Below are 25,676 nucleotides of genomic sequence, written 5' to 3' on the forward strand. Positions count from 1 at the left end.
TAAAGCACTGCAGTCGCCTGCAGGTGGGAAGAATTCCCACATGGAGAACCTCTGGGCTGGTTTGGGAGAAGTACAAAGCCAGAGTCTGAGCTCACTGCCCACCCCAGAACAAGTGTCTAAAGGATGGGCTCCAAAATTGCAGCAGGGAGACACGGGAAGTGTGCTTTATGACCCATATAATTTTAAACATTGCCTGCTGACCACAGTTTCCCTTTCTGCACTGCTTGATTAAAAAAAAAAAACTCATCAAGCCATGCAGGTTTTTTTCTTTTTAAGAAAAGTGCCAGATAAGTTCCCTCAACCCAAATAAAACCCATCATTATTCTTCTCTGCCCCAACTGCTGGCACAGGCCAGGCTGTGATGTCCCTGAGCCACCAGCACAGAAATGATCCCACCCAGCTGGCAAGTGCAGAGATCCAGCAGGAGCACTGAGAGCCAGACCTTGGGGATAAACACAAGGATCTGCTAAAATGGCAAGTGTTCCACTGGACAGTGACAACTTGAAGGTCAATGTCCCCAGCACACATACAAGAAGGGAAAACATTTTTTCATGTCACACCACGCTTTGTAGCCCCAAGAGAAGGTCACACTTGGGATTCTTCCCTTTCTGCTTTCCATGGAAGTCCTCAGGCTGTGGCAGAACAGAGCACAAATAAGCAGTGGGACAAACTGACCCCTGACAAACCCCCAGGAGTGCACAGATCTGCCTCTGGTTCTCACTGTAACTACAGCTCTGAACAGAGAGCCTCGACTCTGTTAGCACCAAAAAACTCTTCCTCAATTATACACAAGTATCTTCTTCTGGAAGAAATCAGTCCCAAACAATTTTCTTTTCTTTTACCTCTCCAAGAACAGATAAATTCCTCAGAATTAATGGGAAAAAAGTTATGCCTCAAAGACTGAGTACATGAACACTTGCCTTGCTACTGGTCTATTGCAATTCAAAGATTTATTGTTTTTGTAGGTGTTGTAGGGGGGTTTTGCATTATTTAAGACAATTACAACAACATTTTGAATGTTACAGAGATGCTTTAACTGCTAATGAACACGTACATATCAAAGTTAAAATAACTTTCTGCAAGTGTCAAATTAACTAAAGCCCAGTTTGGATATTTTAGCTGGTGACCTCATGTCCCCGATGCTACCTGGTTAATTTAATGGAACCTCAACGGTGTCAAGATGTCTTTACTTTCATTTATTAAGAGTTGTTTTTGTTGTGGAAAACCCCCAGAGCTACAAACACTTCAGCAAACTCCAGCTGTTTACTTGTACCCCAGGTTGAACCTTTGTGCTTTCTGACCTGGAACCTGGCACATTTCCCTAGGAGCTGCATTCCAGTGCAGCAACCAAAACCTTGCCTTGCACCCATTTAATAAAGACTGGTTTAAGTCTGAAAGGAGTATTTTTACTTACAAAAACAGTGATTTCCCCTCACCAACTACAAAAAAAGTTACAAAAAAAAAAAGACCCTCTCCCAACTCCAACTAAATTATGCAGGTCTCAATACTTAAATATAAATAAGCATAATAATTTTGGAGTACTGAAGAAAAAGTATAGAAAAGGTGTATTTGAGTACAAGGTGTAAGTTTTAGGGAAGAAAATAATATTTTTCCTAGTATTTACATCTCCATGCTTAACCTCAGATGTTTTATTTAAAAGTTATAATGCTCATAATTTTAAGACACAGAATTTGTGTGACTACTATTGACTATTATATCTCTTACTGCTGTGGAAATGAAGAACACAAAGGCAAGCAGAACTATCTAACCTAAACCAGAATGCCTGCAAAGGTGTTAATTCCAACAGATTGTCAATTTTGCAGGAGTTGCATCTAAACGTTCTCATAAATCTTCACATCATCAAGCTTGCAGGAGCAGGTTAAGGCAGTTAGTTTGCTCACATAGAAATTTTTGACTCTCCTAGTCATAAAATACTATTTTTATTAGTGCCAGTTAGCTCTGATTGCACTAATTAATGAAGCAATTTAGAGATGAAAATACCTATGATCCAGTTCAAATGGGTACAGTTTTCCTCACCACAAGTGTATGGTGTACACATTTCTGAGAATTGAGAGTGACTGAATCTGGAACTGTGTTAAAATCCATTGGATAGAAGACACAATTGAATTGCTGTCAATTCAGGCAATTGCAGGGTGCAGCAAGCTGTTGGACCATGGTTGTAGTGGGTGAATTCATCACAAATCATTTTGCTGTGTGCACATTGTCACAGCTCAGCACAACCTTTAATTTCTGCAGTGACGTTAAAACGTGATTATTTCCTGAGTAAATATGCACACCTAATAGTGCAGAGAATTGAGACTGAAAGGAATTCAAGAAAATGCAATATTTCAGCACAGTGTATACTTTATTCTGTTTGAGCAGCCCTTCAGAGCTGAAGACCCCTCAGCTTGTTGAGAGACTCCCCCTGATTTTGATCAGGTACAGTTCTTTGGCATCACCTGGTGCCAGCTGTCAGAGATCACCAAGGGAGGGGTGACAGCATTGTCCCCTTGCTCCTATGTGAGCATGGAAGTAGAGATGATCTCAGTGCTTGTGTGGCTCCAGCTGCTCACTGTTTGGTGGGGTGAATGCACAGCCCTGCCTGGGGAGTGGCACCTCCAGTGGCTGCTGCTGTCACCTGGGTGTGACAGCCACAGGGCAGAGTGGCTGGCCAGGGGCTCTGTGTGAGAATGCACAGGCCTGGGCTATCAGCTGAGAGTACAAAGCTCAGTACTCTGGTAAGAATGCACAATAACACCTTGCTTACCTGAAGGTTGCCTTCTCCTCGTGCTTGGCAGCTCAGAGAATCACTTTGGGTTTCTAGAGCCCTCACACTCTTCTACATGGGTGGACTTTTCATCCTGGGATTTTCTCATCCTAATTAGTCCTAGTTCACTAATTTGGTGGAGATGGAGGAGTTTCAGGTAAATTTCTGTCTTTCCCTGAGTGCCTGCCCAGGGCAGTGGTGGAGTCACCACCCTGGAGACATTTAGGGCCATGTGGTGTTTGGGGACACGGCTCAGTGGTGGCCTTGGCAGTGATGGGTTAACAGCTGATCCAATCTTAGAGATCTTTTTCAACCCAAATGATTCTAAGCATGGATGGATTGCCTTCACTGACAGCAACAAATTCCAGGGAACATGCAGCTGAATCCATTATTTGTATTTAAAAAACCAACCAACCAAACCAAACTTTTAACTAGTTTAACATCATCCTTTTTCACCACAGATAATTATAGTGCTGCACGTCAAAACTGAGCAAACCTACTGTGAAATGGGGAATAACTTTCTGATTTTTAGACACATTACCCAAAACAATCACCACTAATTTGCAGATGCAATTACAACCTACACATAACAATGTCTCCAAGACTTAAACTTGATGAAAGTGACTCTTTCAAGAGATGACTTCACACTGGATGGTGAAAGGAACAGAACTTTGTTTTTTTTAGGGACACATTTAGTGATTGCAATTGTAGCACTTAATTAGAGTCAATCCTGAATAGTCAAAAGCATGAATATTTTTTAACAGTTTTAGCTTCCTTCTCCTTCTAATCCCATCTTCAAAACAGATTATTAAATGCCTGAAAAAAGCACTAAGAAATTTTATGTATAAGGAAAAGTACACAAAGAGCCCCAAATCCAAAAATGCTACCAGTTTAAGCCCCAAGACCTTGCCTACTTTAGATCTTGAGAAAAAAAAAACTTTTTAATTTACTAAACTGTAGAAGGATAATGTTTTTTAAGTGAATTTAAGAAAAAAAAGTAATATTTTTATTTGCTTTCCTGCACACACACGAGTTGTTACTCAGCAGCAAGAACAGTAAACAGGTTTATATTCCCAGTGTGTAAATCCTTGTGGGAAACAGTTCCTGCGGACTGCAAACAAGGAAGAGGCACCAGAGAACACCATATGTAAAAGCTTATTTGCAAGGTTGGAGGGCAGTCTGGAAAGCTCAGTACAAAGCAAAATCATTGTAAAATACACTTTTGTGTATGTTCAGAGACTAAAACTTACACTCATTAGGGAAAATAACTCTGTACCTATAAGGAGAAGCAAGAATGAAAAATTAAACCTATTTTGGAGAAGTATCAGCACTGTTATCTCTTCTAAGTTAAATCTGGAGAGAAAGGTGCTCTCTTTTGCTGTATTTACTTTTAGGTGAATTTTTGAACTTCTAGATCTGACAAACAATTTAAATTATCAATACTTTAATAAAGAGTACATGGTTTAAGCAAAAGACTCAAATGCTTAAGTCTAGTACTGTTAAATCCTGAACAGGGAACTGTGACGTGTTTGAACCCCATGTGTTTGAACCCCAAGCTGTCACACAAGTCCACACATAGAATATGAATTCCCACTTGAAAAGAACTGCACAAGAAGTTACAATTTTTCCCTTGCTTAAGGAAGAGAATCAGGAAAGGCATCTGAAAATCCCAGGGTTGTTTGAACAGCCTTCTTTCATGTTATTTTATAAATATGGGGCAATTTGTTAAAATATCTGACACATCCAGAAAAGGTTTGGTAGTTAATTTATTTAATTCAGTTACAGTGCTTCAACAGGATGCTACTCACTCCCCACAAGAGCAGAGCCTGACACTCCATGCAGCTACACCTATTATCCATCTCCATTAAACTGTACCAGTCTCAGTGAAATCTGCCTTGTTTGTTCATCGGAGAGTTTTACCAGAGGTTCTCCTGGAATCAGAACTGGTCCACGACCTTTAGTTCAATCACATTTCAGTGAGGTTTTATGAAAACGTTTTTCTTCAGTGTATACAAACCTGGAAACCCAGGGAAATTTCACCTTTTAGAAAGTTATTTTCAAAGCCAGTAAGTAACAACAAGATTTAGGATCTTGCAGGCACTGGTAGCAGCTGGAGCACCAGAGAGCGAGAGGAACGGTTCTGGAAGTTCCCTGGTGGTGTTGGAGTGCAGCAGCGCCAGGCTCTACTGGTGGCTCCTGTAGTAATCCTCAATGGTTTGTGAGTTGAAGTGCACCACGGTGACGGTGATGTCGTCCCTGTACATCCTGGCCAGGTCCTCGGGCAGGGCCAGCATGGCAGCCAGCTTCTCGGGCTCCACCTCGCCGTACTCGTTGCTGCCGATGGCGTGCCGGATCAGGTGCGTGGCCGCGTTCTGGTCCAGGGAGGCCAAGCCTTTGCTCTTCCTCTGCAGCAACAAGTTGTGCATGTAACCCAAATTAACCGGTTTCTTAAAAGTCAGTGGTGGTCTCTGCATGTTGAGCTCAGTAAGGTGTCCAGCAACAAGTTTTACAACCGTCTCATTACTCAGCATCTCCCATAGCCCATCTGAAGCAATAACGAGAAACTTGTCCTTGCTTCTTAACTTGTGGTATGTGACTTCAGGCTCTGCAGTTAAGTAAGGGGGGGTGTGGTAGTTCGGAGGAACGTACTGATAAATGTTTAGAGCCTCAACATCGCAGCTGTTCTCGAGAATGCTGTGTTGCAATTCTTTACTCCATTTTAATTGCACATCTCCAAAAGCTCTGGAGGGCATGAGAATCCCCAGTAATCTGTCATTCACAAATAGGGTTTTCTCCTCAGATCTAGGATGCTCTCGCTTCAATCTTCTAATCTCAAATTCATCATAGGCATTGTGGTCTCGGGTTAGAGGGAGAGTAGACCACGTTCCATCTTCTTCATGGACCCCTAAAACCGCTCTGCAATCACCAGTGTTTGCCACGTGTAGGTGAACGCCATCAATGTGAGCTACACAGGCTGTCGCACCAGAAAACGCTACTTGCAGGGCAATATTTCTCATCAACTCATTTTCCTGAGGCGCCTGAACTTCCAGTGATATGTCTGAGTCTAACCTTTTGAATGCACAAATCATGGCTTCTTCCAAACTAAACCCCGGCTCCGCGTCCAGGTCCAGCAAGTGCTGCCAGTAAACGCGGAGGTTCTCAAAGTACCGCGAGGCGATTTCCCGGTACTCCACGTCGTTGGGATGCCTGTGCCACTGCAGGATGGGCCGCACGGGTTTCATGGCCTCCACGGCCAGCTCGATCTCCTCCAGGCTCCGGCGGGGCAGGAGGGACACGGCGATGTAGTGCAGCAGCCTCTCGCTCACGGCCTGGGCGCAGGCGGCGCCCGCGTGCCCGTCGAACACGCCGAACATCATCCCCGCCGTCTGCAGGCACGTGGCCGCGCTGCGCCGGTCCTCCATGGGGCTGTTGGAGGCCAGCTGGTTGCTTTCAAACCTCAGCACGGAACTGGCACTCTTGCCAGTCAAATCCAACGTTCTGTGGGATAGTTCGCCTGCTCTGAGGATGTCGTTGATTTGTGCCGGAGACAACTGGAAGGAAAAATGTTCTTCTTCGGTGGAAGTGTGCCGGAATGCTTTGGGAAAGGAGAAAGTCCTGTCCAAGCTGCAGCTCCCAGCAGAGGAGGGACATGTTTTGGAGAAAAGGAGCTTCCATTTGATCTTGTTCCTGTTTGGGATACAGATGGAGTACCAACGTCCTTTCCCTTGTAAAATAATGCTGCTTCTGGCTGAGCTTAAAATCCAGGATGATACAGTTCCTGACATCATAAGTCACTCCAAAAATGGAGCACCTTCCTTCAGTAACAGGGAATGTCCTTGCAGCCTGGAATATAAATGGAGGAAAGGGAAAATAATTAGAAAGTTCATAAGAAGCTTTCCATATAGAAGTTCAGAAGCATATCTAGAGCTCTCAGAAACATTCAGAACTTCTTTCCAAAAGAGATTGCTATGGATAAAGGCATCTTAAAAGTGATACCATTTCTGTCACTTAATTATAACCAAGGATATGACTGCTGCTTTTAACTCATCAGAAAAAATAATTTTTACTTTCCAGACAGGATTTTTTTCCTCATTGTGGCAAGAATAAGAAGAAATGGCAACACTACAAGAAACATTATTGGAAACTGCACAACAAAAAGCCTCATCTAACATGACACAGAAGAAAATTGGGACTTAAACTGACAATTGTTGCACAACTCTCAAAAAAGCCTGCTAGAGTACAACTCTATTAATAGAGTCAAAACTTCAAACCCAAGGGAAGATAAGTACTTAAACCCTGTGGAAAGACTGTGGAGAGATGTGGCCAGTTAATGATTTATGTGAATTACCATGATCCTCACAGCTACAACAAGCCAGCCTACCTTTCCAATTCTGTTACAGCTTATAAGCTCAGCTGTTCTTTTTTTTACCTTCAACATCTTAACCAACCCTCAGGCAGGCAGGATCTTTTACACAGCTGAAGGCAAATTCTTCTGCTGGTTAATTAATGTTTTTTTCCAGCACTGTGCAATCTGGTGCAGTGAAAGGTATAAGACATTGACAACTTGTACAGGTTCACAATTTGTTCATTTGGAGGGCAATCAGAACAAGCTGCAGGGAAGATCTCTGGTGCCAACAGCACTGAAACCTCAGGCACTGCAGCAGCTGAAGCTCTTCAGTTGCCATGGGGGACATCCTCACGTTGTCTCCTGCTTTCAGTAAGGTGTTCCAGCTGTGGGATAGTGCTAAGTACAACCAGATGTTCACTCACAAACAGAATTTTGCCCCATGGATTTAAAAAACTCAGTGTATGGCAGCACTGCAGGTACAATTACTCCCATTAGCAGCCACTGAGAAAGGAGAGTTCTCTGTGAGCTTTCAAACACTTTGAGTTGGCCTGTGACACCACTTGCTCAGGCTACAGACACTACATGCTGCCACAACACCAGTTTTTTAGCAGCACGCTTCACAAGAAATAACAAGAAACCAGCCAGATCAGATGAGTGGAAATGTTTCCAAGAAATCAGCAGGAAGTAAAAGTCACCTTGAGCTATTCTAAACAGAAGGCCTACTGATACAACCCAAGAACTGCTAAAATCCTGTTTGGAACCCAAAGCAATGTGTCACAAAACATTTCTGAAGTGTGCTACCCATACTTAATGCAAAAAAGAGCAGACAAGCATTCCAACAGACCCCACCACTATGAATCTGGTGACCTGGTGAGAACAGGCAAAGACACAGCATAATTTCACTGCTGATGTCAGGAGAGGAGGTGGAAAAGGCAGTGCCAGGTCCCTGTCCAAGGCTCGCCTGCAGTCTCCTGGGACACTGCATCACCCAACACACACAATGCCTTTTGCAGTCCTACCGAAAGAATGCAACCAAAATAATAGGAAGACAGCTGACACTACCAACTCCAGCAACAGCTAAACCCAAAAGGCACCTACAGCACAACACAAGGTTTGCCAACCTTTTTCAGTCCATTCACTGTTCTGTTTTTCCTTTACTCTTTTTCTGTCCCTCTAAGCCATGAGATTGAAAGGATGACTTTCACATACTTGATCAAAAACCCGATTGAAACAGTGTTTAAAGAACCGTGCCCCGTTCCTCCCGGCGGGCTGACAGTGCAAGGCGGTGTGGTTTTCCGCCCAGCAGCAGTGTCAGTGACACCGGTTAGCCGGGCGCTCGCCTAGGGTCAGCTCCTGTGTGCCAGCCCTGCTCTCTGCGCTCCCATCCTCGGGGTCCTCCCCAGCCGCAGTGTGCAGACGCCGCTGCCCAGGACGCCCCCGGTAGCGGTGCTAATTAAAGCGGTGTGCTAAAGACCATTATGTAAGAGCCAATTATTACATAAACTCGCTCCCGCTCCAGCGCCGGCACTGCCTCCCCGGGGACGCGGTGTCCCAGCGGGGCCCGGGCTGAGCCCGGCCAGCCTCGGCACGGCCCCAGCAGCTGCCGGACCGCAGAGCGCGGCAGCGCCCGCTTTTCCCAGCGAAATAACAGATACCCGTTACATTTGGATTTACAGCCCCTCTGAGATCCCCACATTCCCCTCACTCACCCTCCTGACGCTGCCCACACCCACCCTCATCCCACACACATCCGGCACACACCGATCCCTGCCGCGCCACCTCCGCACCACCCCACCCCATGCACCGACACACAGACCCCCTCTGCTCCCCAACACCCCGAACCCCCACAGCCCTGCCCCGCACTCACCCCTCTGCTCCCGAACACCCCGAACCCCCACAGCCCTGCCCCGCACTCACCCCTCTGCTCCCCAACACCCCGAACCCCCACAGCCCTGCCCCGCACTCACCCCTCTGCTCTCGCACACCCGCACCGCACCCTCACACAGCCCGTCCCCGCATACATACCCACCCTGCCCCGCAGAGAACACGCCCTGTGCCCCGCACACACCCACCGCACACCGCCGCCGCCGCGGCAGCCCGTGCCCCGCACAACTCCCACCTCCCGCTTCCGCACGGTCGTCGCGCCAGGCCCGGCTTCACTCCCTGTGCCCCGGCACGGCTGCCCCGGCGGCCGCCGCTCTCTGCCCGCCCCGTCCCCCGCCCCCGGCGCACCCACCGGCCGAGCAGCCGCCAGTCGAGCCCGCTGGCCCCGCGCTGCCCCCGGCGGGGCTGAGGGACGGCGCTGACCGACAGCCCCGCCGCCCAACCCGCCCAGCCGCGGGTTCCCGTCAGGACACAGCGGGGCGGGCGCGGCCCCGCCCCTCCGCCATGTTGTGCGCGGCGGGCGCGGCCGCTCGGCTGAGGGGCCCCGGCCCCACTCGCTGCCGGCACCGCCCCGCGCCCGCCGCCCCTGAGGCGCTGAGGGGAGCGGCCCTGGGCTGCCCAATAGCGAGAGCAAAAAGGGAGCGAGTGACACGTGTTAGGATGAAAAAGCACCAGCAGGGCTTTCTTCCTCATTTATATCGCTCTAAACCACGCTGTTTCCTCTCCGCTTTTCCGGGTTTTTTTCCACTACGATTCTACACCCTTCAGCGCTGAGGACACCGGCTGAAGGGACTCAAAATCGCAAAGCTCTTTCGTAATTGACTCGCCGTATAAATTATGGAGAACAAAAGGGCTCATTTTGCTGACTCCCCGGTTTTTTGGTTTCATATGACTGCTTGTCTCGGTTAACATTTCCACTGAGCGGTTCTAAGCCCGGTAACGAGGGAAAGGAATGGGCCCAAAGTGCACGGAGGTTAATCAGTAGTTACTGATGTTAACGCCGTGGTTACTAAGTAGTCCCTGCTTTAAAACCTCTAACAATCATTTTCGCAAAAGCAGAGGCTCGCAAGTCACAAGAGGCTTTGATACTATCAGTGTATTTTTATTTCTTGTGTTCAAGGAATTTTAGTTGAATACTGTGGTGCAATTATCCTGGATGAGATGAGCATGCCCCCAGGTTATCTCATGTGGAAAGATGCCGATCATCCTCAATGAGTCTGAGCTTTCACTTGTTTCTTGTTTTCATTAAAACAACGAAACGATAATTTTATGTTGCATGGAAGAACATACAAAAAAGCAGGTCATCTTAACAAACATTTTCAGAACAGTATTTTAGCACATGGCGAAGAAAAACCAAACAACAAACCACCTTAAGTTTGACGTAATTATTTTATCTGCCTGACAAACCTGAGCTGAAAGAGGACACCCACAGCAGCCCTTACCTGCATCTCTCTGCTCTGTGCGGTGCTCAGATGCACCAAAAGCAGCTCCGGGATCTCCCCAGGGAATGGGCACGGCTGCCAAACCCTGGAGCCCTTGGGCATCGTGCCAGGGATGCACAGGGACATGAGCTGTTCTAAACAGAAGGCACATGTGCAGGGACAGGAGCTGGACTCACTCACCCTTGTGGGTCCCTTCCAACTCAGGATACTCCATTATTTAATCCATGTTTTAATGATTCTTTCTTCTGCCCTACCAAGTTTCAGCTTTTGTACCATTTACAAAACTGATAAAGCCTCACACAGCAGCCTGAAAACAAGCCTGACTGCTCTGAGTTTCCTGTGATCCCACCGTGGTTAAATGCTTCTCTTCAGCTGAATACTGTAACTGATTGCTCACATGTTCATGCAGTAATTTCATAAATTCATTGCATAAAGCTGAAGTGACTTAGGAACCATGTAAATGAAGGTGAAACATAAACACAAGAAGGTACTTGACTGGGCTGAATATCAACTTGAATTGAGATTCAATATCATATTGAAGGTACTTGACTGGGCTGAATATCAACTTGAATTGAGATTTAGATTCTGCTTTGGAGTGTTTGGTTATGCTGATGAACTAAAGTGATATATAATGAAAGGAAAAAATAGTAGAAATGCTACTCTCTAATATCATCTGAGGAAAGAAATTGTATTGCTCAGGCTTGCAGTGCTTTTTGCCTTTAGGAATATCAAATAAAAATGGCAAATTTCTGTAGCAACGATGTTTGGTTGCCATAGTGCTCTGTGCTCTCATTTGCATTGAAAAAATTAGAACTCTAGTTTCTTTTAAAAAAGCTCAGATTTGGTTTTGACTTTGCTGATTATATGTGTGCAAAGTTTAGTCCTGTGCCAGAAGAAAATCCTTACGTATTTATAAGAAAATGAATCTAATTCCAGGTATTGTATTAAGGTGCAGCTATATGTTAGAATATAGCAGATCCTATATTTAGACTTTTTTCAAGGAACAATCTTATCTGCTGACTTGTACAGTCATCAACTCTGGTTTTATAAATACATTTTTGAACTCGTTTCTGTGTTCTTGTTTAGGCCAGACTGCACTATTTGGGGTTTCCTTCTTTCCCATAGAATGTTATTTTTCTCCCTGCTTGATCCTTTGGAAAACCAGCTGTGGCTGCTTTGGTGCAATTTAAACATCTTCTGCTTCCAGAGGCTGCAAACAGCTGCTCCTCATCCACACTGCCTTCACAGCAGGTGCTAGCACGGATTACCTTCTGTGACCTCATTGATATTCATGGAAAGTCTGGGACTCCTGATGCTTTGTAAACATTTCCTGTTATGGGGCACGCAAAGATCAGAAACACCAAATAAGCCAGATATACCTAAGAAAGCAAGTTAAAAAGTGGACTAATATTTCTAATAAATAGCTAATCCTTTGGTCAAAAAGCTGACCAGCAGCAAAAAGTTTGAATAAAAAAAAGAAGTAAATTACTACTAAAAGTAGTTTCCTAGTTTTCAGAAGTTTTTTTGCAATAAAGAGAGTCAGCCTAGTGATACAGATCAGAAAACAGCAATAGATCCAAACCCTTTGGAAACTTGAGAGCATGCAAAGGAAAGTGACTCCTTTGAACAAACTCTCTCTGGTCCATCTCAGTGAACACAGACTGAGTTTTGTGCTTTTTGCACAAAAAGCTCCACAGTCTAATAAGCAGCTTTTGGAAAGGAAACAGCACCAGCCCACAAAACACCTTCCTGCTGAGCACCCTTAAAATGTCTCATTTGCTGGCTGGATCTTGCCCTGTGAATAATGACATTTCATCTGCTGTATCAGACAGCATTTCACAAAAGGCAGATTGGCACCACAGATGCAGAAATCTCTTATTATAAACACACAAACCCCCCAAACAAATGGAGAAATGAAGGAGGCTCCAGGTCTGTTAGAGCAACTGCACTTTCCAGTTTGGCTGCAGCTGTTTCCTAAGTAATCTAAACCAAACACTCAAGTGCTAGGAAAGAAGACAGAAACATCGGTGAACAGAGGTAAACACCATGAACAATGGTAGGAAAGGTGCCGTTCCAGCCCTCCAGCTTCATTTGGCCTCTCCCTGCAGCAGAGGCTCAGCAGTCTGGAGTTGCAGGGGTTAATCTGAAGACCCAGTTTAAGTCAATGTAATTGCACTGGTGCAAAGGTCTTCCCAGTTGCTGTAATGGGACCTGAACGCCACATGGATCATTTTTATTGGGAGTTGCTTAAAATGGTTGTAGTTAAACAAACAAATGTTCATTAAGGTCCTGTGCCACTGTAAATTTACATTTCTTGGGGTGAGTTTTCAATTTCACAAGACTTGTGTCTTGGGAAGAAGTGCTCATGTGTAAAAAAGTGATTATATTCCTTTCCCCTCTCTCCTCCTTCCACCTTTTGCTCCTCCAACAGACAAACAGGGTGAGCTGGCTCCTAAATTTTATTTAATATTCCACTGTGTCAATATGAAATTAAATGTCACTCAGGTTCTGTCCTCTGCTGTGCTTTCCTCAGGGTAAGTAAGTGAGAAAAAGTGCAAGACCCCCACTCTCCCAGGCAGAGCAGGACAGGCCTCTGATGCTCGGTGCTGTTACTAAATGGTCACTTCTGCATGCAGAGCAATTCAGAGAGGAAAGCAGCTACACTGAGGTATGAGATAACACCTAATTTTCTTCAGGCTTATCTCTGTTTTTTCCTGAAAAGCTCGCTTTTTTATCTTTCTGACCTTTGAACACTGCCAAAAGCACCATCTTGATGTTGAGGTACCTTGCAAAACCATTCCCCCAGTTCTTGTATTTGGATTAATTTACCCTCATCATGAAACATATCATTATAAATCTGCTACATCATAGCAACTGTGTGATGGAAACTGCCTAAAAATCTTTCTGCTTGCAAGAGATTGGGGAAAAATCCCAAAGTTGAACTGTAACTACAGCTATTAAAGTTTAAAAGCTAAAGTTAAGAGAGTGTGCAGCTCACCTAGCAGAGGATCTCTCTGCTCAGCAGTGAAATGAACAAAAAATTGTAACTGGTTTATGGAGTTTCTTTTGTCAGAGTGATTTTTATCTGAGGAAGGAGTTTCAATGACTGCATATACAAAGCCAGCAAGGGGTTTTCAATGGCAATCACTCATATCTACAAATTGCCAGAGTTAAAGTCTCTCCTCTGTTGTATTTTGATTGAATGGGCCTTAACAATTGCTTTAAGCATTGTGGCAAGGAAGGGAAGGAGAGCCACTAGAGGGCATTTTTAATTCAGCTTTTACCACTGCAAGTTCAGTTGCTGTCCCAAATGTGAGGCCTCTGTTCTCTCAGGATGGTTGCAAGCCCAGGAGAAGGTAAGTGAACTCTTGCTGCAATAATTACAGTCAACTCCCAATTTTTCTTCAACACAACAAATTGGTAAAAGGTAAGGATAGCTCTTGTTTTAGAATTGTTCAGTCTCAAAATAAATGAAGTGCATTGAAGAATAGGTGTTTATCCAATACAACACTTGTGGCTTTTATTGGATGATCAGGATCTCAAGAAACAAAAAAGAATATAAAAGTATTTCTTTTATATTTTACTTCCTTGCAGTAAAAAAACGGATCATGTTCTTGCATCTAACAACTGAAAAAAAAAAAACCCAACCGAAAATACCATGTAAGCAAAATGAAATTTATTTCTGCAGGAAGGTACAGTTCAGCTTCTCCCTGGAACTGAACACCTTGGGGCAACACAGCACTTAAAGCTCTTTGCAATGGCTGAGCTTTTCCAATAACTGTGTAAGCTAAACATTATCCTGCTGCTGCTCATGGATAAACCACCCTCAGAGAAGCTTAAGTACTGTCTGCAAGGTCACAGCAGACACATCCTGGCTGTAAATAAACTTCTTTTTAGATTGAGGGGTTGGAACTGGGGAAAACTGGACAAAGTTTCAGCACACAAGCCCTCTTTACCTCCTGTGAGAGACAGGGAGCAGAAACCTCTGCCTGTGCCTAAAGTGAGAGGAAAACACTGAAGGTGCTGCTCTGTGAACACCTGTACTAATATTAATGCAGCAGTTGATTATGGTACATAAGGTAAATAATATTGGTTATATTTGAAATTTGTCCCTAATAAATGTTTTTTGGCTATCAAAATGTGAGTTGAAAGACTTCTTACATTTTAGAATGCATCTCTTATGTCTCTTCTAAAATTTACATTAAGATTAATGATAATAATTTAACTCTGGGCAAGAAGTCATTCAAGGTACACAGGATTTTAGAACTTAAGTGAAAGGATTAAGCTGAAACATAAAGTGTTAATCCTGTAAGATGGTAAGAACTGTGATATAGGCTAAAAAGAGGTGCCAGAAATAATTTCTAGAATTTAAAAACTTGTCCACAAACTTGAGAGGGATAACTCTTATCTGTACTTAGATAATTCCACAGTAGCTTAGGGAAAGTTTCTGTAGAACTGAACATAAACAGTCAAAGCATTCCTTGATCCAACAGAGATGCAACTGTTGAAAACAGCAAAACATAATTTCTGTTAATGAAAATCCAAGAAAAATGATGCTGTGCATAGGGAGAGGCGGATCTTCCCAAAAAGAAGAATGAAGATATGCACATGTGATTTTAAAGTCTCATTTATTTAATTTGTTAAAGAAATCAAGATACATTAAATAGAGTTTGTACAATACCAGTTTGCATTACTAGCAAAGTTCATAATACATTCATTATAGCTAAAACCATTGCATTTTGTAAGTATTTTCCATGGCCTTCAGCATCTCCTGGATAAGAATCTCTCATCTAAAACAATGCTGAATTAGCCCTCACAACAGCCCTGTGAGGTAGAGGTCAGTGTTGCCCTCTTTCTACATAAGAGGAGACTGAGAAACAAAGTTTTAGGTCAGTGTAGCAGGAAAACCATGGAGATTTGAGGAGCAGAATTCAGTCCTTCACTCCTTGTGCTGTGCTCCACACCTCGTGTCATCCTTCCCTGGAGGAAGGGGAGCAGCCACAGCAGCTGCTGCTCTCCCTGCTCCCCACCTCCCTTGGCCTTGTACATCCTGATTTCTCCATCTCAGCTGGTGCAAAGTGATCGACATCAGCAATTCCTACCTGAACTACACATGCAGAACAGGCCATGTGAGACCCAAGGAGCTGGGAACTGACTGTGGGTAGTCACAGAGAACATCACAGTATTGAGAACCAGAGTCAGAATTTTGTCCCTAAGTTGCAGAACCAACACATGGCTGTTCTAAAGCAACTTTTGCAGAGGTAAAAGGACTCAGGAGTGCTGAAGCCTTGTGTGTGCAGGGAGCATCCCTGCCAGGCAGCCCTGGAGCAGGGAGGGTCTGTGCAGCAATGCTCACCCAGGGCAGACAAGATCTACCCATGTGAGCTCCCTAAAGGACACAAAATACCTGGTTTCTGTCGGGCAGACACTGAAGGAGGTCATATTGCAGAGCATAGCACTGAGCTGAGGTAGAATCTGAGCAACTGAGGAACACAAAACACACCTGGATCACTACAGAGGAACTCTCCAACCAAACTGACCCTGACCAGGGCACTGTGGTCGTGTGTCCTGCATGGGCTGAAAGGACAAACACCTAAATAACATTGCAGTAAACTGCTCTGCTTTTTAACACAGCATTACATTGTAAGATAGCATCTTAGAACAGTAGATTTAAAATATACATTTTAGTTTCCTACCAGGGCCTACTTGAGGCAAGTAAAGAACTTTTTTCTAGTGCTACTCACACGCTGTGTCATCAGGAAGCAAGAATACAGTGAAAGCAATCTTTAAATCAGAGCTCAGCAAATGGTAACAGATCAGTAAGGAAAATTTAAGTCCAGTTTGTCCAAAATTCTTGATTACTGTTTCCTCATGTATTAAATGAGACAAGTAGAAGCTGTGACCATCAGCACTAGTAGATCACTGCACAATTTTCCACTTTATATCAAGTTGGATTTTAATGTCATTTTAGTTTTATAAAGTTTCAGGTCTTGGATAACAAACCTAGTTCACTCAGCTATCCTTTATATTAAATAGTGCTGGTTAAAAAGATGCCATTTCTCCAAAGAATGAGCACTTCAATTAAAAGAGAAAGCCAGAAGATTGTCCCTGTCCAAGCAGAGGGTTCATGGAAATGTCTGCCTTGCGTGTTCCATGCCTGGTCTGCAGACCAGAGTTTCTGTTTCGAGTATCTCACATGTGGAAGCTCTTGGATATCTCAGGGCCATTATCAGTTTTCTTCAGGCCTTGAAGGAAGCCCGAACAATTCTCCCCTTCAGAGGCTGAGGGGGGCGGAAGTTGTTGGCCATTTGGATCCTCTGGTCTTCCTCACCAGTGAAGAGCAGCATGCGGAATTTCTCCAGCTGGAAGTTCAGGGGAAACAATTCACTGCTCAAGGGGGCAATCAACAGTAATAGTTTTTTAAAAAGGACTAAAAGGAAATATTCTGTATATTTTAATCAGTTAATGGAACAGGTTCAAGCTAAGCTCCTAGAGAGTATTAACAGAAATCAACAGAAGCCCTGAGGATTGAACAGGCCAAATTAAATATTCAGAGACTTTTAACTTAGCCTAATTTCAAATCAAAACAGTCTTTGCCTGTTTATCCTCCACTGAATGCTACAATAACAGAGAGTACCAGAAATTTACCTGTTTGACAGAGATTCTTATGGGTTCTTTCAGCACTATCCATGTCACACTCTCATTAAGGGGTGGGGTTGTCAGAGAACCGAGGTATGTCCAATAATCTAGACTTGTGGGCAGGAGACATTTAGGGTTGAAGCCTCTAAACTGAGCTTTTGTTCCCTGGGAAAAGAAAATAGACTTCAAATGTATCCTTTTAAGAGCAGGTAAGATAACTTTTTTGAAAGAGAAGAAAATGTTAAACTAACATTAAGAAAAGGGGAAAGGAGAATTCTGTAAAGGTTTGGCTGCCTTATAACTGTTAGCCAAAAGTAGATGGCAAGTGTGATGCCTAATGCTGGCTTACTGGACTTTGAGATCTTGCACCATTGTCTCTACCAAAATTCACTTCTTGTCACAACAGGCCCAAAAATAATGCAGGAAATGTGTTCTGCATATGGTGTTCAGTGTGAGTATAGATAATATCACAGCAGAGTTCCTTGTTTTGTTTCTTTCTCATCTATTTTAGTAGGAAAATTTAAATCCTATAGTTATTGTATGCTATGGTAAATATGGCTCAAAAACAATAAATCAAACCTTCATGTCTAAAATTAGAGGAAGGTGGATTGATAGAGGAAGATACATCAACCACAAGATTGGTAGAAATAGAAGGGGGTGCTGCCTAAGGCAGTGCTTGCCTTAAGTACCACAGTCTAGAGCAACATTCTTCAGGCTGAAGGAGCATCCAAAAGGGTCTCAGTCACTCAGAAACAAACTCTGCACCTCAGTGAGATCATCCCTGCCAGAGCTCTGCAGCAAAGACAAACAGGCAGCTTGCACTTGTGCCAGCTGAGGCTCAGTGGAGAAGGATTATTTTGCTGAGTCTAAGAGCTGAGTCTCAAGGGTCAGGGAGCTGTGGATTTTAGACTTTTTGGGAAAGGCAGAACCTCTGGATGACCAGTGGGGTCAGCATGGCCTTGTGATGCACCTGAGATTTGGAAAATAATATGAACTTTGGAGAGGAAAAAGAAGCTACAACTACAGTTATGTTCTAGTTATGGGAGAATCTGTGGGCGGGTGATTTTTCATTTTTGTCTCAAAGATGTACATGAGCATGATTTTTAAAGGATATCCCAGAAGCAAATTTAAAGAGCTTAGAACTTACTTTGAATTTTACCATGTACAAAGCATCAGTGAGTCTGTTCATACTGGCATGTTCTTTTCCAATCTAAAAGAGTGGAGTAGACAGGATAAATAAGAAGGACTGCAACCATGCTTTAATTAGGGGTTGCTTTCTTACTCAAATCTTAACATTCCTACCAAAGTTTTCAGCAATTTTCAATGCATTAATGCTTCCAGTAAGTCATCTGTTTTCCTTAAGCACTTCTTAAATATGTGGCATAGTCCTCAAACACTTTACAGCATAATGCTTTTTATCATGTAAACATGCTATTTTTGCAATTCTTACCTCCAAGAAAACACCAACTACTGCCAAGCCATCTGGAGCTGCTGCTGCCTCTCCAAATGTTGCATATTTTCTGGCATTCCAATGTACTAAGTGGAGCTTCAAAGAAAAATAACAAATAAGAATTAAATTAGTGATCGAAGTTATCAACGTGGTTTCTCATTGATAGCACTAACAGTTGTTCATAACAGCACAGTTTTGTGCCAAAGGCATTGCTGGAAACATGAAGTTCAATCCTTTGGACAGGTCCATGAGTGTGGGCAGGAACCCGGCAAGTTTTCTGTGACAGCCCACACGGGGGTGGCATGGCCAGGCTTTGGGAGTGGGAGGATACAGGGGTGGCTCCTGTGAGAAACTGCCAGAAGCTTCCCCAGCTCGTGATCACAAGGAAGGGACCAGGCTGGAGCAGCTCCTGAAGGACTGACTGCACCCATGGGAAGGACCAGGCTGCAGCAGCTCCTGCAGGATGCAGCCCAAGGGAAGCTCTCAGGCTGCAGAAGCTCAAGGAGCTCACTGTCCCCTGTGGGAGGGACCCCACTCTGCAGCACAGGAAGATGTGAGGAGCCCTTGCCCTGAGGAGGGAGGAGCAGCAGAGACAGCCTGGGATGAGCTGAGCACAGCCCCCATTCCCCATCCCCCTGCACCACTCAGGGCAGAGTGGAGAAAGCTGGGAGTAAAGTTAAACACAGGAAGAAAGGAGGGCTGAGGAGGAGCTGTTTTAAGATTTAGCTTTTATTTGCCATTATCCTACTCTGATTTGGTTGTTAATAGATTTTTTTTGTTTTGCTGTGTCAGTAACTGGCGAGGGAGCTCTCCCTGCCCTTATCCCGACTCACAGCCTTTCCTTATCTCCTTATCTCTCCTCTCCCCATCCAGCTGAGGAGGGCAGGGATGGCTGATCTACCTATGGTGAGCAAGGAATCAGAATCCTAATCCTGCCCCCACTGCAAACAAAGCCATCATTTACATGAAATAATCCCATCTGTGAAAACACATGCTTACCTCAGAGGGAAAAGGTTTTCCATCAATGGTGTGCTCTGATCCCTGGCTGTGAGTGGTGCCCCAGTGGAAGTGGAACTGCTTTAGCCGGAAGGGATTCTGAAAGGGCCCTCCACTGATTGCTGGGCAGAAGAACAAAACAAGAAATAAAAAACAGGAGAAGAAAGCTTAAGCATTCTGGCCTTTTAGCTTCCTACTAGTAAAACTAACCACTGTTGGCACAATACTGGAAAAAAGGCAGTAGCCTCTCCAAGATGCCAGCATGCAAAAGATTCATCATCCAGGCATTTAAGAGGGATGGATTTATTAATGGAGAGCATCAAAACTCATTTGAAAAAAATGTAAATTAAAACCACTGTGTGGCTACCTGTACAGAATTTGTAGCTTTCTTGGAAGAGCCTATTTGACACATGAAGATGTTGTGACCACCCTTATGGTTACGCCTTTCCTGGCAAACACAATAAATGCAAGTGGAACGGGTGGAGCAGCCCTGGAGAGGGACCTGGGGGTGCTGTGGGTGAGAGCTGGCCCTGCCCCAGCCCTGAACCCCCTGCCCTGGGCTGAGCCCAGCGTGGGCAGCAGGGAGGGGATTCTGCCCCTCAGGTGAGACCCCACCTGCAGAGCTGCCCCAGCCCTGGGCCAGCACAGCCAGGACCTGGAGCTGCTGCAGAGAGCCCAGAGGAGGCACCAGGATGAGCAGAGGGATGGAGCAGCTCTGCTGGGAGGAAAGGCTGGCACAGCTGCCATTGTTCACCCGCACAGGAGAAGGCTCCCAGGAAACCTTACACCCTGAACATCAGCTGGACAATTCAGATAAGTATTTCCTTCTTACAGTATCTTTACGTTCAGCGGAGGTTATCCATATTCCATTTCCTTTAAATACCTGATCCCATAAAAGAGGAAATATAATAGCTGGTACTTCACATGATACCACTCAACCTCAAATCACCTTCTAAAGGTAAGGAAATGCCACAGAGACACTTCATACATCATTTAGAAATAACACCTAAGCACAGACAAATGTTTAAGATGCCACCTATAGAAGATATTTTATCACAGCATCAGTAATCCCTGTAATTTTATATGCCACCAAATCTCACTTTGCCCAACAGACCTCAAGACTTGATCAGAGTCTCACATTAAGAAAACTAAAATTACATTTAATATCTGTAAAGCTTGCATCCTCAGTGCAGTTCAGAACATTTTATTTAAAGAGTGAAAAATGGGACTTGCATGGTGCTACCACATGTGCATGCTTCCAGCTGGCCTTTAAGCAGAAAACTGGCCTTGCCAAAGCAAAGGTTTTAATATTAATTAAAGATATAAATACTCCTAGTACATTTTTCTAAAGTTAGCAAAAGAATGCATCACCTGTCCCTAATATTTTAAGAAATTTAGCTATTATGGATTACTGTCAAAATTCTGTTGTGTCATTTATGCAGAGCTTTGAGTCACTAGATCTATTTCAACACAACTAAAAGCAGTTTAAGCCATGTTTCCCACTCCTAGCACTCATCTTCCTTGGAAAAGTGTTATTGAAACAAGACATGCTTAGTGTAGAAGGGTCTCATTCCTGGCAGGTGCTCTGAGTCTGTGTCACTAAGTGCAGAGTAATACATGCCCTTAACTTCTAAGGCTGAATAAAGTTCACTGTTACACAGACACAGTTCAGCTGAAAATTGCATTAAAGTAGTTACCAAGCTAAGATAATACTTCCAGAAAGGCTTTACAAATTCTATTTATAAGGTGTTATTCTGAACAGATCTGTGCAGTGAAAGTGAAAAATGCTCACCCAGTTTGCAAATTCAGTAAAGATAAGATGCTTAAAAACTTGACCACCCCATTGGGCAGGTTCTTAAATTCATTCTAGAAGAGAAATTTTAAAATAAGATGTCTGGAATATTAACCTCTTGGCCTTATTTAGAAGGGCAGACAAGCCACTTCACAGAAAAAGCAATTTGTTTTCAAAATCAAGGTATCCTGTTTAGCTTGCATCAATCAGCACACCCAAAAGGAATATGAAATCAGCTGATAGGCTTACAAATTGTTCCAGTTCTTTTTGTTTTGTTTTTTTTTTAATGCACTCTTCCCATTTATCAGCTGCTTTATTATCTCCATTTGAATGCTCTTCCCCTACCCCCAGATGTAAAAGCACAGTCTACCATGGAAACAGACCTAACAGAAGAAATCAATCACTTAAAGAATTTACATTCTCTGCCAAGGGCTGAGACAAGAATAATGTACAACTGCAGACAGTCCAATATCCAAAGTTGGCTGCTACCAACTCAGAATGAGCTGATGATGTTCTAATTTCTGAAGAAACCAACGTGCTACAAGTCAGGGAGGAGAAAAGAAAATGCAAGGTAGCAGCAACTTGTCCAGGTACAAATTGGTGCAGTGATTATGATTATGATGACTGTGCTGCATGAACCAGCTCTGCTTATCATCCTCTTCCCTTCCCTGTGGGTGGGAGCCAGGCACTGAGCCAGAGCTGGCACATGAGTTGGCATCTTTGATTGGGGTGATCACAAGCCAGGGCACTGAGGAGCTTACATCCCTGCTCTGGGTGCTGGATGTGGTCTGGCAGTGCTGGAGAGATGCCCAGCAAACTTCAATGCTCATCTAAAAGAAAAGGACTGCAATCAAACTTCTCATTTTCATGAGGCAAGAGCTTTTCCTAATGAAGAAACACTTATTGATCTGTGATATTGCATCGCTAGAGAGGCTCCAAGTGAAGACAAAGTATAAACAGCTCCAGTCACATGCCTTGTTCTAAGCTGAAATTATACATCATAGCAGTTACTCCGTGCAGAATGTGCTTAATTAGTTCCCCCACTGAGTCCCAAGCTGTGTTCTGAGCCAGCTGGCTGTGCCAGTCTCACCTGTCCTGTCGTCAGTGTCCTCAAACTCCACCATGACGGAGTGGCCGGTGTTGGCGATGCTGAGGGAGGCGCAGCACTCGTAGGAGATGACGAGGGGCTGCAGGCTGGGGTCGTACACGGCCCGCGCAGAGTCGATGTCGATGGGGGACTGCCGGTTCCCCTGGGCAATGGGGTAAGCTTTGTGCCACTCGGAAGGGCCTGCAACAGCAAGCCAAGGAAAGCAGCGTTATTTCCTTCCCACCACACACAGAACGGTCATTATGGGTTTGCAGGAGGCTTGAAATAAAGCTTGCTCAGCAAGAGTGACTCCAATGTTTGGAATGTGAGAAATTAATTTAAATTCTAGGCTGGTGTGGTTTTATTAGCACAAGCAGGCTGCAACAAGATGGGGATTCAAATATTTTGTCCAGAACACACCGAGGAGATCATGGCAGAGACTGCTGTACCCCCAGTCACTTGTGCCACTCTCTCTGCAGAGGCTGCAGTTACCTTGATAAGGTGTTCCAAGGTAGGTACAGGTGTAAACATCTGCATGCACAAACACACTCCCCAAGGAAAAAGCATTTAATTCTCCCTGGGAAAGAGAGTGTAAAAGCTCCAGCAATTCAAATTAGATGCAGATGACTCAATCTCTTAGCTACTGACTATGCAGTTATTTTTAAAATAATTTTATGACTGCAGTAAATCTTTGAGACAGCTCCATTCTTCACTCATGCCCCTTATGGTAGCTCTCTAACCTGAGTGAAGGGTACAGGATGATAATTAACATTTTGGGACTTCCTGACCTCAATAGAGAGGGGAAAAGGCCCAATTTAATAGCAGAACTCTGCTGCCAGAGCTGGAAGATTCTAAAGCCATTTAAGATAACAAAAGCTTATCCATATCTAAGAATTCCTGTTTCTTATGGCTCATTTTCTACTTTGCTATGGTAGTGAAAGCAGCAATTAAATTCCTCTGCTGCTTCTATGCATGAAGCGTAACAATAGCAATTGTACTTCAGGATTCTCAAGAAGCACATTTTTCATTGCAGCATTCTCACTTACTTTCACAAGGGGAAGCTTTTTTTAAAATCAAGCACAGGTATTTAGCGTCCTTGAGTTTACATAACACAACAGTGATCTATTACACTGTTGCTTGGCTTTGACACTTTCTGCTAAGCTTATAAAATTATCTTTTCTCATCCTGCATAGAAAGCAGATCTAGGAATTAAATGCTCTTACACAAGCTAAGGCAATATCATTTGGCTCTCACAAGCTTCATCAGAGTACCCAGGGCTTTATTACTCCTAGCTACAAGCACAAATACATAATGTTACTTACTAGCACTAACCAGCTTCACTTGGTATTCAGCTGTGCTCTCAGACTCACAGAAACTAAAGGAATTGCTGTTAAGAAAGAGACTGGCCCCTCAAGGTTATACAAAAGACTCTTGTTGGACACTCGGCAGCTAAAATAATTGCTGCAAGGAGAGAGACTCCAGCAAGTTATGCAATTGTGTCATTGGCCAGCATCAGGCTCTCATCCACCCTGTCTGTGAAGGATCCAGGCACTACACGACACTCCCGTGGCAATCCTTCAGGAGCTCCACGGCCCCCCTGCGCTGTGACACGCAGCCGTGGAGGTGGGAAGCAAAGGAGGAGGACTAAATTAAAAACTGTCAAATCAGAAAGCATAACTTGTTCTGTAAGAGATCTGATGCTGGTCTGTACGATTTATTGATGTACTAGACATACATAACATAGAGCTTATTTTATTCACTTTTATGAAAGCCTAGATATCACATTTCAGTAACTGCACAGAACCAGGAGATCTATTACTGCTCTACTAAATCTTCTTCGCCTAACAGAATTGCTTTTGGAGAGAGACACAGGTAATCTTTTTTATAACAGCATTTTGGAAAGGGACCCATCTGTAATATCTGCAGTCTGAAAAAACCCCAAATCATTCAAACTGCTTCCCTCAGTTTAGGAATGTTGATTGCAACACTGAAAGGCAGCAGATGTAAACTTGCACACCTTTTGGTGCCACTTTCTGGGTGCTATTGATTATCAATAAAGTAATTAATTACCTGCTGTATATACTTGATTCTTGCAGACATCAAAATGCAGGCAGCTCTGCAGGGCTCAGGCAACAGCTCTAGAAAGAAAACGAGTGGGGGAAGACAGAGAGATGCAGCACGGAAATGCCATAACCTACCGTCAGCCTGCCCATATCCCCAACTGTGGTGGCCAGTCATTTTGGGAGCTGCCCCTGCTTGGCTCCAGCTCCCTGAGCAGGGCACTGCTGCCTACCTGCCTTTATAGCGGCTCCCCGTGGGATAGGGTCAGCCCCTTAAAGATACAGAGCAGCCAAAGCAATTCCTGCAGGACAGGGAAAGCGCCCGTGCTCTCCTGCTCCAGCCCTGCTGCTCCTGCTCTGCTCCTGCTCCCCCTATTTGCTAAGGCAGCACGGGTGAAGGAAAATGTAAAATTCAGGCAACTGAAGTCTCAGGACTTAGAGAGAAAACCAAACTGTGGATCAAATTTAGAAGAAACATGAGTGTTTTCTCATTCTCTGCCCCAAGGAAGGAAAAGCCATAAGGGGCTCTGAGCATCAGGACAGTCGTGTGCAGGTGGGACCAGCCCTTCTCACATCTGTGTTCCTCAGGGGGAAACATCACTGCCTCTCTTCTGAAACCCTGCTGCCAGCTGCAAAAAAGGAATGGTGTTTTGACCAGATCTGTAATTAATCACAACTGGTGCTTAGATGAGATGGAGAACATCCTCATCTTGGAAAAAAACTTCTTATGCTGCTTTTAAACAAGGTACAAATCAAAGTAAGGACAAATTGACAATCTGATTTTAATTTTGCAACTTTAAAGAAACATTTTAAATGGACAAAATTAAAAGTGTGGTTACATTAGGGACAGAACATAGCAGACTCCAGAGAAAGCAGTTGATCTGTGAAGCCTCAGTTACCTGGAATGATCCAGCAGTTGCCTGCACCCAGCTAAACCCATGCAGAGGCTACAATGAGACACCAATCTGCAGCTGTAAAATGTCTGAAGACATCTCTGGGCTCCTTCATTGGAATTTTGTTAGCTCTGAGGAAATGCTCTCTGTCAAGGATACATTTATAAACACATTGATTTTCACAAAGACAGTAGCACACAAAAATAGGAATTCTTTTATTATGCAATCAAGAATATGGAAGGAATAAATCAATAAGAGCATTTTATGCAACTTTTATGTTGTGGTACTGCCTTGTAAGTATTATTTTTTTTTTCAGGA

At 44.1% G+C, this 25,676-nt stretch overlaps 2 protein-coding genes across 8 annotated transcripts; both read right to left on the reverse strand.

The window, feature by feature from the left end:
- Positions 1-4,515: 4,515 nt before the first annotated feature.
- Positions 4,516-10,759, reverse strand: PDP2 (pyruvate dehydrogenase phosphatase catalytic subunit 2). Of its 6 annotated transcripts, none has more exons than XM_064723405.1 (2): positions 10,622-10,759; positions 4,516-6,610 (listed from the first exon to the last, which is right to left on the reverse strand). In XM_064723405.1, the coding sequence occupies exon 2, from the start codon at positions 6,553-6,555 to the stop codon at positions 4,951-4,953; it is 1,605 nt and encodes a 534-aa protein (XP_064579475.1). In that variant the 5' UTR covers positions 6,556-6,610; positions 10,622-10,759; the 3' UTR covers positions 4,516-4,950. The 6 variants fall into 6 exon arrangements, with proteins under 6 accessions (XP_064579475.1, XP_064579470.1, XP_064579471.1 ...); XM_064723400.1 differs by lacking the exon at positions 10,622-10,759 and adding an exon at positions 9,352-9,508; XM_064723401.1 differs by lacking the exon at positions 10,622-10,759 and adding an exon at positions 9,235-9,319.
- Positions 10,760-15,050: 4,291 nt separating this feature from the next.
- On the reverse strand, positions 15,051-24,683 carry CA7 (carbonic anhydrase 7). 2 transcript variants are annotated; one of them, XM_064723358.1, is made up of 7 exons: positions 24,604-24,683; positions 22,409-22,606; positions 19,530-19,648; positions 18,531-18,626; positions 18,228-18,290; positions 17,090-17,245; positions 15,051-16,803 (listed from the first exon to the last, which is right to left on the reverse strand). In XM_064723358.1, the coding sequence occupies exons 1-7, from the start codon at positions 24,641-24,643 to the stop codon at positions 16,681-16,683; spliced, it is 795 nt and encodes a 264-aa protein (XP_064579428.1). In that variant the 5' UTR covers positions 24,644-24,683; the 3' UTR covers positions 15,051-16,680. The 2 variants fall into 2 exon arrangements, with proteins under 2 accessions (XP_064579428.1, XP_064579429.1); XM_064723359.1 differs by having other exon boundaries at positions 15,054-16,828; positions 24,604-24,671.
- Positions 24,684-25,676: the final 993 nt, after the last annotated feature.

Source organism: Zonotrichia leucophrys, chromosome 11 (genome assembly GCF_028769735.1).
Source record: "Zonotrichia leucophrys gambelii isolate GWCS_2022_RI chromosome 11, RI_Zleu_2.0, whole genome shotgun sequence".
NCBI classification, from domain to species: Eukaryota; Metazoa; Chordata; class Aves; order Passeriformes; family Passerellidae; genus Zonotrichia; species Zonotrichia leucophrys.

What these genes read in the sequence shown, in the direction of transcription:
- PDP2 (XM_064723405.1), bottom strand. Translation starts at nt 6,555, where the DNA reads ATGATGTCAGGAACTGTATCATCCTGGATTTTAAGCTCAGCCAGAAGC.
- CA7 (XM_064723358.1), bottom strand. Translation starts at nt 24,643, where the DNA reads ATGACTGGCCACCACAGTTGGGGATATGGGCAGGCTGACG. An exon ending in TAGTTGGTGTTTTCTTGGAG is followed by an intron (nt 18,291 to 18,530) that starts GTAAGAATTGCA and finishes CCACTCTTTTAG; the next exon opens with ATTGGAAAAGAACATGCCAG. An exon ending in TGTACATGGTAAAATTCAAA is followed by an intron (nt 17,246 to 18,227) that starts GTAAGTTCTAAG and finishes TTCTTTTCCCAG; the next exon opens with GGAACAAAAGCTCAGTTTAG.